Source organism: Pelobates fuscus, chromosome 2, assembly GCF_036172605.1.
Source record: "Pelobates fuscus isolate aPelFus1 chromosome 2, aPelFus1.pri, whole genome shotgun sequence".
NCBI lineage: Eukaryota > Metazoa > Chordata > Amphibia > Anura > Pelobatidae > Pelobates > Pelobates fuscus.
In genome coordinates this window covers 451,063,157-451,076,286 of record NC_086318.1, presented here as the reverse complement: position 1 = coordinate 451,076,286, position 13,130 = coordinate 451,063,157, and the positions used below count along the sequence as shown (strand labels likewise).

Sequence of the window (13,130 nt, the reverse complement as noted above, 5' to 3'; positions counted from 1 at the left end):
GAAACATAAATAAATACTTCTAGTATCCTGTTACTCATTTTCACATAAGGCAGTAAAATAAAGGTTAGTTATGGGGGAGCTGATGTCAAGTCAAGTACTGATGGTGAGAGACCTTTATGGAGCTGATGGAATGTCAGTAATAGGAGGTCATTGTGGATATATCAGGGTGTCCTTTCTTTTTTTTTTATTCTTTATTTTGACGTGCATAATGATGACAAACATTCCGGCACCGCCACAACAGCAGGTACCGGTCATTAATCGGCATAGGTTACATCTGCACATTTTTTGGTATAAGAATCAGGCTTGGTTCCAGGTTAATCACAGCTATGTCAGTGTAAGAGGCAATATAAAGCGTTGAAGATCATTATGGAAACTGACATGAAGGTTAAGTAATAGAATAAGACAATAGTACAAGTACTTGCTGAACAGGCTAGCATTAATGTTAAGGTTAACAAGAGTGATTGACTTGGCAAGGTTACAGTGTGCATGACTAACTGACTCTGAGAGTGGCTATAATACCTCGACTGTGCTGTGTATATTAATAACAGTATGAGTAGTACTAAACAGGCCAGGTAGGGAGGCAGTTAGGAACTATGTGCTTTAGGAGTAATAACAGCCAGCCCCTATTCAATGCGATAAGTGGGTACATTATGTGAGAGTCCTAATCAGCTGTCGGATACATTTTGTGCCTGTGTGGTGCAGGATTATAACAGATTGGTGAAACATATCCTGTGCTAGGCCTACACGCTTGTCTCTTGAGGGTGTTATGTTAACTTGAAGAGAGAGCATGGTTAAATGTGAATATTAGGTAGAATGTTCAAGCCGTGCTTATGTCGGTGGAGAGTGAAAGGACCATAGTTACAGTTCAATCGAGAGGACTGGGCTTTTTCTCCGTGCAGGAGCATAGTCCACTGTCAGTGTGGCTGTACTTGTTATCCGATGCCGACTCTGGAGGCTGGGTGGGTGAGCCACGTGCAAGGCTGGTGTCCTGGGCTGGTCTGCTCGTTAAGTGGGGTGATGGTGGTTGCGTCGTTGCGGTAATACACCTGCCTCTCCGGTGCTCTTGTTCCGGTTGGTCGCGGGTAGGTGTGTTGCCTGTCAGTTCTGCTAGGTCCTCCGTGGTGGGTTGCGCTTTGCGGTGCGGCTAGTGCTGGGACCGTAAGTTGATAGGCAGGTCTGGGACTCCTGCAGCTTTTCGGGTCTGAGGCTGCTCTGGGGATTTGAGGCAGGTGTCTGCCTAGGCGGCGCCAGAACGCCGGGCGTATCCATGCCGCCAGTCCTCTTATCGCCACGTGTAGGGACCGTTCTCTAATGCGAAGTTTAGTCTGCATATGAGTGCAGAGACGGTCGAGGAATTCCCCGATCTGTTCAGGTGGCTTGGTGAGGGTGTAGTTTGGCGCCGATCGTGCCGGAGCCGCCATCTTGGCTGGACCCTTGAGGCCCTGTTTGGTTTGTGAGTTGCGCGGTCGGGGTTTCTCGCATATAGCTTCAGTTTGCCTGGGTCAGGTAAGTGAGGATTGTGCCTGTCGCTTGGTGTAGCCGGGATATCCCTCACCGGCCTGGGGGGGGAAACGGGGTCTTGAGGACTGTAACGTTGTCCCGCTGATCTGCTGGCGCGGAGGTTGGCCGCCTCTCTCGTGCCTGCATGCGGTAGTAGGCCGCAATCCTCAGTCTGCCCCTGGTCGCCTCTTCGTGGGTAACGATCCGGCCAGTGGAGTCTCGGGGATCACCCCACTACCCACTGCTGTGTTTTAGAGGGTTTAGATAGGTATTTGTAGTTAAATGTCGCTTATTTGACGGTTTTCTCACGGAGCGCTGGTTCAGTGCGACCAGTCTGCTCGGCAGTCAGGCCCCGCCCCCCAGGATGTTCTTTCTAGGACACATTTAATGCAGGTTTTTGGTCAAAGTTCAATGTGTAAATATAAGGTTAGTCTTCACACATTAGATTACTTTATGTTGCATGCTCTTATGTTTTTTTTGTCAGTCATATTTTTTATTGAGACATAAAGAATAGACATACTACTGACATCGACTATATAACTGATCAGTACAGCACACAAACAGAAAATAAAATATGTAAGTTTACAGGTAAACTGCATCTCAGTTTTAATAATAAACTGTCATGGAGAAGCGCCTTAATATCATTCTTGGCAGCCAGGGTGTTAGCAGTCCCCCTTCGCTAGGGATGTCATCCAGCACGTCCAGGAGTACCTCCTCCCCATAAGGGGAGTCGTCTGCAGGCTGCACTGCCATTTTGAGCTATATTCAAGGTAGGCCTCTCAGCATAAAATCCCTGATATTGTGGGATTTGGAACCCTCCGAGGGTTCCTCTTGCTACGTTTCCACATGTTGGTCGAATACAATGGGAAGTGTGTTTGCCAGGATAGTTAAAGCTTTGATGTACGGAACTCATGCAAGACGTCTTCATGACTTTGTGTTTAGAGCTGCCCCCGCATGCAGTAAAATGATTACCGAATTGCTGAGACAAAATTTTCTATTACATACTACATTTCTCTTTAACAAAAACATTTTAAATCATAAAGTACCGAAACTCTTATTGAATCCACTAAATGGTGTTCAAATATGCATTGGTAATAATGTCAGGTTAAATACCCTAAACTCCCTAAACATTAAACATTGTCTTCAAATAAAGAGAAATATTGTCCCAAATAAGGCCTGATGCACACAGTCACAAACAGTTGGAATGGACACATTGCTATATAAAGTGTTACTCACAAAAGAACATTTTAATATACTTTAAATGTTACACACATCATAAAATACATTATCATTTGCCAGATAAAAATATGCCATTCAGAAAATCCCGACTTTCGCCATCACAAACATCTTGGATCTTCAGCAAACCAATCCAGAACCTTGAGCAAGCTCCATCAATAGCAGGGGATATCTAAAAGCACAGTAAATCTTTGCAAGCTCGGCACTGCATCTTTGGCATCTCAGAAAGTAATTAACTACTTGGAACAATACCTAAAGCAACATTGTCATGTCTCACCCAAAATATACAGGGATATAAGCATGGCACACCCAGCATCCATAGCAACACCAAAGCTCACAAAACCTGCTGATTCTTAACATATTGTACACAGCAGTCTAGACTAGGAATGAAACCACCATTTAAAGATATTAGTTAAGAAACCACAACAACAGATGAAGATCTGGTTCCACTGGCAATGAAAAGGTTTTCGGAATACATGTGTCTACTCATGATGTTCTCTTTGTCACATGGATAAAGTAGCAGGGGGCTGTCTCCTGGTCACGGTTATAAGGCAAGAAGTCCCCATATACCATGTGTTCACACTGACCTCCAAATGCCTCATGCAAGAGAGCAGTGAATGACTCAAGGCAGTGAGGATAATAAGACAGACGGAATTTGCTGCATGAGAGAAAAAAAAAAACAATATATAAAATACATTTTATTCAATTGCATCAGCAAACACAAACTCAACTTTATGGACTGCTTAAAAAAAATATGTAGTATGTAAAGGTGCATGTAATTAAATATATATTTTTTTAAAAGCCCATAACACAATTGTGCTCAAAAGTTTGCATACCTTTGGAGAATTAGTAATATATGTACTATTAAAAAAAAAAAAAAAAAAAAAACATGAGTGAGCAGGCACCTTTTTCTGCTATAACCACTGGAGGGTCAACTTGGCCTTGTGCTTAGAGTGATTGTCATGCTGGAAAGTCCAAGAGCTTCCCATGAGCAGTCTTCATGCAGAAGAATGCAAAATGTCTCATTATTTTCTGATAACATGCTACATTCATCCTGTCATCAATTTCCACAAGATTTCCTGTGTCTTTAGAGCTCACACACACACACCATCAAAACATCAATGAGCCAACAACATGCTTCACAATGGAGATGGTATTCTTTTCACTATAGGCCTTGTTGACTCCTCTCCAAACATAGCGCTAATGCTTGTGACCATAAAGCTCTATTTTGGTCTCTTCACTCCAAATTACAGTGTGCCAGAAGCTGTGAGGCGAGTCAAGGTGTTATCGGGCATATTGTAACTGAACTTTTTTGTGGCATTGGCACAGTAAAGGCTTCTTTCCTGCAACTCCACCATGCAGCTCATTTTTTTTCAAGTATCATCGTATTGTGCTCCTTGAAACAACCACGCTGTTTGTTTCCAGAGCATCCTGTATTTTTCCTGAAGTTACCTGTGGGTTTTTCTTTGTATACCGAACAATTCTTCTGCCAGTTGTTGCTGAAATCTTTCTTGGTCTACCTGACCCTGGCTTGGTATCAAGAGATCCCCGAATTTTCCACTTCTCAACAAGTGATTGAACAGTAGTGACTGGCATTTTCAAGGTTTTGGATATCTTTTTTTTTTTTAATTCTTTATTTTTGAAGTGCAGATAATTACATACAACTTGTCACGCCCCAACAGCTTGTGACAGGAGACAAAATACACAGCTTGTAAGCAGTGAGGCAGTGAGAAAACTTGCACATTTTTAAAGTTACAAAGACAAGAGTAGGTACATGCTTGGTATCGCTATTTTAGAGTTAGATCATAACGTAGGTTCTTAGAGTATTCAAATCTATCTAGACTCAATAGCAATTGTAAATAATTATTTATAGCTTTCTTCAACACATTATAGGACCACTGGAGGGGACGCACTTTCAGGCTATCTTTGGTAGAAGGTGGCACTGCATTACTGGAAGCTAAACACTAAATTAGGGTGTGAACTAATTAAAATTTCCACTTGTGTCCTCCATCTCATGCCGCTGGTGGCCATGCCAGGAGTGGTAGGTATGCGTCAGGCAGTGTTGCCTTAGAGGGTAATGAGAGACAAGATGAGCTCTACGCTTGGGGACGGTGACCCAGGAACATGCTCTGAGGCTAGTTCTCCCTTAGATTAAGCTAATCAAATGAACACACCTCTGAGAGGCATATAGGGGTACATTGAGCCTGGGTTATCATCAGATATGATAAAACAAGTCACCGCAGTATTGACCCCACCTGAACTAGCATGAACATTTAAAGTGCAATAACATAATATATCATAAGGCAACAGGCCAAAATCAAAATAAAACTAGCAGAGCTCATTTACGTCCAGTAGGTGTAGTAGGTTGCCAGGGCATGCTGTCTGGCCTTTGCCTGTGGTCTCCAGGGGTACGTTTACAGACTGAGCTGCCTTGTCTTCTGCTTGTGGTCGGCTCCTGTTTCCCTCCAGCAGCATGAAGCATCATGGTGTGTGATCTTGATATTACCCCGCCGCTCGCCCCCTGCATTGTATGGGCCCGGTACTTGCGCCCTCGGTTGGTGATTCATGGCCAACAACGGAATTCCTGGGGAGGTGAAGTGTCCAGGTGTAGGGCTGTGATGTGAGGGTTTACCTCTGAGGGCTCTGTGCCCAGGAAGGCAGCTGTGGGTGCCAGTTGTAATCCGTGAGTTCGTGGGCAGGGGCTTCTGCAGGGATCCGCTGTGAGTGAGTCAGGTACCGTAGGTTGGTTCAGGGCATGGGCGGAGGTGTCTGCAGGCAGGCGAAGTTGGCAGCGTCATCAGCGTTGGTCACATTGCCGCCATTTTGGTGCTCAGGCACATAGTGCACCGCGCCGTGTGAGCCTGGTGTGGGGCCGATGGTAGGCTGTGATTCTCCCCAGTGGGGACCGGGATAACCCCCCCCGGTCCAAAGGGGGGGAAGCGGGACCTGCGAGGCACGTCTTCAGGTCGCCACACGGCAGCCGGGCTCACCAACAGGACGGCGGCCGTCCGCCCCGCTCTTCACTCACACAGGCCCCAAAGCCCCGTATCGCCCCCACAGGCTTCGAAGCTTCCGATCTTGGGGACCGCAGTGCCGCCGGCAGCGACCCGGTCACATGGGATATCTCCTGGGCTTCGATGCAGGTAGTAAACTCCGATATTTTGCCCTAGGGGAATAAGTTTTGCCGGAGCCCCTCAAGCCTGCGACCGGTCAGCATGGCGGTCAGGCCCCGCCCCCCCTTTGGATATCTTTTTATATCCTTTCCCATCTTTATACAGTGCTATTACCTTGTTACGCAGGTCTTTTGACAGTTCTTTTCTGCTGTGATGGATGCCTCCTTCAGGGATTGCACACTGTAAATTTTTCTGTGTAATGCTAAATTTTATTGCCTTGCATCATTCAGTATACGAACTAACCGAACACTTAAAACCTACCCAGTTTGTATACCGAACAAACTGTTGAACCAACCGACCACCCAGGACCGTTGTTGTGCCACTAGTTAACCCCTTTGACCTTCCTAACACCTTCGCTAACCGCAATCTCTGAGCATTCTAAGTGGTGGGCTGGGTGGCCGCCATTCGTATGGACAAACACGAGGTGGCGGCCATCTTGTTTTGACGAACGCTTCCAGCGGGGCTAGGTCATCAAGTGCATGGAACCATTATCGGACACTCGACGGCCCGAACACCACTGAGACTTCCATCCCCACTTATATTAATTACCATTCATCTGACGAAAGCGCCGTTCGGTGAAACCCAGCTCCCGAACGAGGGATACCCAACTAGCCTGCTCACGAACGGTTCCTTTCGGTATTTTATGTTTGGAGTTCCAGAAAGAGACCGACTGCATCTCTGGATCTATTTTGGGCAGGAGCCTCGTGTGCGGTCTGTCAGAAACAAGACTTCCATAAAACTTTTAAACCTCTGAACCAATCTGGATGATTTTTAAATATGTTGTTCCTCCAGATCGGGACTATCAGGAGATATAATTGGGGGATAGAACGTGGGGATTTTTTGGGGTAGTTTCGTGTTACCTGTAAATTGTGTTCTTTTTCACCTAGAGATAATGGGAGTGTCATGCGTTTGAACATCATTGTCATTGGTCTATGTCTTTATCTTGTCAGTTCCCCACAAGGTCCATGTGGGAGTACCCCTTGCATGGGGAATTGCATAAAAGGCCAGTGTGGCACCATTAAAATCAATCCTTGCTTACCCTCATCATAGAGTCTCATCTCATGATTGTAGGGACCAGCTATATATACTATAATCACCCAGCTCTTGTAAGAGCTATACTATCCTGGGAAATCGGAAAGCATCACTCACGGCTCAGGCGGCGAAACCCCTCATTCTCTAGGGGTAGCCGCCACACTTACTGTGACAAAATCCCTATATTGTGTGTGCCTTTGTGCACTTCGAACTACCGAAGCCATCCGAAGTGCCCTTTGACCATGTGAAGGCGGCCATCTTAAGCCGCGAGTATAATGAGCGGTGTTCGGTCGTCGAGTTCCCCTTTCCATGGAGGTTCGGCTATTCGAACGGGAGTCGAACGGCGTTCGGTAAAAAGAAACCCACAAACAAGAGACACATAATGACATTATCCACAAAAAATATGTTCCATATTTCGAATGGTATTTTGAATCTTCTAAGTAGTCCACCGCACAGCCTGATTCTCTGGAAATGTTTTGGGCATGAAACCATGCATGCGGTCGGTCAAAATGGGACTTCCATAGAATTCCTGAACCCCTGAACTGATCTTGGTGATTCTTGGATATGTTGGTCACCCAGATCGGAGCTATCAAGGGATACAATTGTGGGGATTTGATATGTTTTTGGGGTACTTTTGGGCTTTTGAAAATGATATTTTTTTTCTGCTGCTTGGAGATGATTGGGTTAATGCAGTATCTGCCTCAATTATCTCCAGGGCAGAGATGAAGGATTATATCTTTGTATTGGGACACTTTGTAACTGTGTTGTTAAGTTTTGTGTCCCTGTCCCCAACAAGGTCCATGTGGGCGTACACCTTGCATAAAAGGCCAGCTGTGGCTTCCATTAAACAGCATGCTTTACCCCTTCATGAAGTCTTGGCTCATGTTTGGGGGATTAGGAGTTATAATCACTACAACTTCATCTCAGGAGATTCTACACAGATATACTCAGCCGGAGTATAGGGGATCCGTTACACTCACTATCTAGCTTGCTCAGTGCATCCATATGAGACCTAACAAACTCATTGACCATTATACACAGACACTAATTGCATCTTAAAAAGCCACAGGTGTGGGAAATTAACCTTTAATTGCCATTTTAACCTGTCTGTGTCACCTTGTGTGTTTGTAACAACACCAATATTGGCTGGGAATCGCACTAAGGCCATCCCGATTGACGAAGCAGTGAGGGAGCTGTGCCACAGCTGGAGAGCAAAAGAGAGACTATGAGCAAAGAATAAAGAAGTGGGTTGGTGCCTGGAGTTCTACAAAGAAACACTCTCTCGGAGGAAACCATGACAAAGATTTTCTCTGAGGCTCAGAAGAATGGAGCGAACCCCACACAACCCGAGAGACGACGAGCAGAAGAGAGTATCAACCCCTGCCCAAAAGCACAAACTGCCCTTCGACGCTGTCAAGGAGTTCAAGGAAGCGGAGGAGGGTATTGATGACTTCCTGCAGGACTATGAACGCCAATGCCTCCTGCAAGAAGTCGCCCCCACCGACTGGATCACCATCTTAGCCAGGAAGCTAACGGGGAAGGCGGCGGAAGCCTACCGGGACATACCCGAGGACCAACTCCAGGAGTACTCCTTTGTGAAGAGGGTCTTACTGGAGTCATACCGCCGTAAATTCAGGGAGACCAAGAAAGGGGAGAAGGACTCCCATGTGGAGTGGTCCTGCCGCATCACCGGAGCTAATCAGAACTGGATGAACTCCCAGCAGGCCAAATCTCCTGAAGAGAACCTCCAGCTGTTTATGCTGGAGTACTTTTTCAATGGACTGCCTACCGAAGTGCTGGAAAGGGTGAGAAAACAGAATCCCAAGACTTTCACCAAAAACCCTCCAGCCCCAGGGCCATACCTTAGGAGACCCCCGCAGATGGGCTCCGGGTGCCATCACTGCCACCAACCTGGCCACTTCAAGAGAGAGCGCCCCCAGCCCTGACGCCAGTTTGTTCGCCCAGGCCCCATGAGCCGCAGCCCTCTGCTATCAGGCTGCCCCCTCATACCCACCGATCCCCCAGTGAAGATGCACGAGGTGTACCAACTCCAAGCTGCCAACGACAACAGGGCCTACCACAGGCAGCCAGTCCGGGGCTACGAGACTCTGGGGCCACCCTGACTCTGGTACAAAGCCGGCTCATTGAAGAGGCTGAGAAGAACGGTGGAACAGTCGCTGTACTGGTAGCAGGGGGGGAACGTCTATCTGCCCATGGCCCAAGTCCACCTTAACGGAGATAAGAGGATGGAGATGGGGCTACCCGCAGAGGTGTTACTTGACAATGACCTGGGCCACCTCACCTCCACTTATGTGCAACCCCAGACCCTGGAGGAGGCCTTACACGTGATGACCAGGCAGCAAGCTCACACCACCCGGCACAGCTCACACTCGGAGGCTCAGATAGGCACATGTACCCCTTCCACTACTCCAACTCCCCGCAGCCTCCCCGTTAGGCAGGCCCACTGACCTATTCCCCAGAAACCTATTCCCCATGCTTGCCCCTGCAGGAAGACTCGCTGTGCTAGTTCCCCAACCCCAGTGCTCAGTGATCCCCGCCCATGCCCTGGTCCGCTTGCCCTGGGATACACCCACTGAGTTTGGGAGGGAGGTAGCCGCTGACCCTACCCTCCAGGCATATAGGAGATCGGACCGCCAATGGCCAGGTGGGGAAGGACGGGGAAAAGTTTATCTGGGTGGGGGGGGCTTACCGGATACCAGAGAAAGGAAAGTCAGGGAAAGCTCCTACTACGTCAAGCAGTTGGTGGCACCCAGGAAATATCCGCATTAGCTGCTGAAGAGAGCTCACGATATTCCCCTGTCAGGGCATTTGGGAAGCGGCCATACTGAGCATCGGCTCACCCAAAGCTTTTTCTGTCCGGGCATCTCAAAGAATCTGAGCCAGTACTGCCAGAGAGTGGGGAAGCAGGGTGATCGGCACAAGGCCAAGCTCCAGCATCTCCCCATCATCGAAGACCCCTTCAGCAGAGTGGCTGTCGATATCATAGGTTGAAGCAAATGCTCCATACCTTTGCAGAGACTCGCAAAGACTGGGAGAGATTCCTGCCGCATCTCCTTTTCGCCTATCGATAGGTGCCCCTGGAATCCACAGGATTCTCCTCGTTTTAACTAATGTTCGGGCGGAGGGTTAGAGGGCCCCTAGACCTTGTCTGGGAACACTGGGAAGACGCTGAGGAACAGGAAGGGACCCCCATCGTCCCATATGTGCTGGAGTTTAGGGACCTGGCTGGAGGAACTCACCTGGTGCTGGGGAACCTCCAGGCGGCTCAGAAACGCCAGCGCACGTGGTATGATCAGAGAGCCAGGAGCCATAGCTTTCAAGTCGGTCAGAAGGTTTTGGCTTTGAAACCCGTGCGACATGATGGGCTACAGGCTGCCTGGCAGGGTCAATACCGGGTAGTGGAATGAAAGTGTGACACTACCTATGTGAGCGGTCCTTGCTCGGGTTCCGGGGATAGACGCCTGTTGCATGTTAACATGCTGAAGCCCTACCACCTGCTCCAGCCTCAGGAGATTTCAATAATCTTCCCCTGCCTGACTTCCTGGAGGATGGAGCTCAGGCTGGGTCCAGAGACCCCCGACGAACCCCCTCTGCGGCAAACCTCATACAGGGTACCAGAGGTGGTACGAGAAAGTATGAGTTGAGAGATCTAAGAGATGTTCCGGCTGGAGTCATCCAGGCATCCAAAAGTCCTTGGGCTTCCCCGGTAGTACTGGTCCCGAAATGAGACGGAGCCACGAGGTTCTGTGTGGAGTACCGGAGGATCAATGACAAGACGGTATCCGATGCCTACCTTATGCCCCGTCAAGACGAGCTGCTGGATCGGATGGCTGGGGGCTGGTACCTTACCACCATAGATCTGTGTTTAAGGGGTACTGGCAGATCCCCTTAACGGCAGATGCTGATCCCAAGTCGGCCTTTGTTACCCCATTTGGCCTGTACCAGTTTAAGGCTTCCTTACTTCCTCTCCTCTAACATTCCATCTGTAATTCTTGGAGACTTCAACAGCCTTGACCTCAGCATCCTCAAAACTACTTTCTATTACCTCCTCCCTTGAGCTATCACAGTGGGATAATTTCCCACCCATATAGCAGGCAATACTCTAGACCTTATTTTCACTCATGATTGTACTGTCTCTCCCATCTGCAACACTCCATTTCCTCTCTCAGATCATCATTTCCTATCATTTGCTCTCAATAGCACCCTCCCCCAACAACCTCAACCTAACCCCCCTCAACTCAGAAGGAATCTGAGTTCTATAAACCTCCAGCAGCTGTCAGCTAATATCAATTCCCAACTATTATCCATTCCTGCTCACTCATGTCCCTCACTGGCTATCTCCTCATATAACTCTACCCTCACCTCAGCCCTGGACGCTGCAGCCCCTCTACAAATACACACCGCAAGGAGGACACGCCCCCAACCATGGCACACTAAATCAACACGCTACCTGCAAAGATGTTCTCGTTCTGATGAACGCTGCTGGAGGAAGTCTCACACAGAGTCAGACTTTCTACACTACAAATTCATATTGCGTTCATACAGCACAGCCCTTGCCAAACAGTCATACTTTTCTTCTCTTATTCGTTCATGCTCCCACAATCCCAGGCGTCTCTTTGATACCTTTAACTCACTTATTTGCCCTGCTGTGGCCACCCCCCAAACTAACCTTACAGCTGATAGTCTTGCTTGCTACTTTACTGACAAGATGGAACAGATATTAACACACATATTCAACTGCTTTCTTTCTTCTGGCACTGTTCTTGCTGTCCTGAAACATGCTACTGTAGTATCCATCTTAAAAAAAAAAACATGTCTCGACCCATCCTCCCCATCTAACTATCGTCCTATATCCCTGCTCCCTTTTTCCTCAAAGCTTCTTGAAAGACTAGTCTTCACCCGTCTGGCCTGCTTCGTCAACTCCTACTCTCTCCTCGACCCTCTTCAGTCCGCCTTCCGCCCCCTCTACTCTACTAATGACCTCTTTACAGCTAAATCCAAAGGTCTCTACTCCATATTAATTCTTCTTAACCTCTCCGCTGCTTTTGACACTGTTGATCATGTTCTCCTTCTCCAAACTCTTCAAACACTCGGTCTCTGTGACTCTGTCCTCTCATGGTTTTCCTCCTATCTCTCCCAACGCTCATTCAGCATCTCCTTTTCTAACGATACCTCCACCGTTCATCCTGTCTCAGTTGGAGTCCCTCAAGGCTCTGTCCTTGGTCCCCTTCTTTTTTCTCTTTACACTGCCTCTCTTGGCAAGCTTATTACCTCTTTTGGATTCAAATACCACCTGTACGCTGATGGCACCCAGATATATCTCTCCTCCCCAGACCTCTCCCCTGATGTCGTGCAACGTGTTACCTCTTGCCTTTCTTCTATCTCTGATTGGATGTCCTCCCACTTTCTGAAACTGAATCTTTCCAAAACAGAACTTCGTCTTTCCTCCTCCTAATATTAATCCTCCTCTCTCGCTCTCCCTTCATTTTGGTGGTACCCATATCAGCCCATCCTTACAAGCACGTTGTCTTGGTGTTACTTTTGATTCTGGCCTCACCTTTGAGCCTCACATCCGGTCTGTTGTCAAATCATGCCAATTCCACCTCAAAAACATTGCCCGCATCCGCCCCTTTCTTACACAAGATGCTACTAAAGAGCTTGTCCATTCTCTAGTAATCTCTTGCATGGACTAATATAACTCTCTCCTAATTGGTCTTCCCAATAACCGTATTGCCCCGCTACAGTCTGTAATGAATGCTGCCGCAAGACTGATTTTCCTCTCTAGTCGGTCCTCTCACACCTCACCCCTTTGTCAGTCCTTACATTGGCTTCCTGTATCCTATATGAGTCAATTCAAAGTGTTAACCCATACCTATAAAGCACTGAATAATCTTAGCCCCTCTTATATCTCCTCACAGATCCATAGGTATGCCCCTTCTCGGTCTCTCCGCTCTGCCCGTGACCACCTTCTGTCCGCTGCTCGTACCCGTACGGCCAACTCACGCTTGCAGGACTTTTCGCGGGCAGCTCCCATCCTATGGAATAGCCTGCCTACCGCCATCAGACTCTCCCCTAGTCTTCAATCATTTAAGAAGTGCCTTAAAACTAATTTCTTTAGGAAAGCCTATGGCCTCTGTGGCGAAACCGACCTCGCCACGTGTGCTTGGA

At 47.8% G+C, this 13,130-nt stretch overlaps 1 protein-coding gene across 1 annotated transcript in view; it reads right to left on the bottom strand.

Moving 5' to 3' along the window:
* Positions 1 to 2,985: 2,985 nt before the first annotated feature.
* Positions 2,986 to 13,130, bottom strand: part of GNMT (glycine N-methyltransferase) — a 137,021-nt gene continuing 126,876 nt past the window's right edge. The window contains exon 6 of the mRNA XM_063444214.1: positions 2,986 to 3,394. Within this exon, the coding sequence (XP_063300284.1) occupies positions 3,223 to 3,394 (172 nt within the window). The 3' untranslated portion in view covers positions 2,986 to 3,222. The remainder of the gene's footprint in view (positions 3,395 to 13,130) is intronic.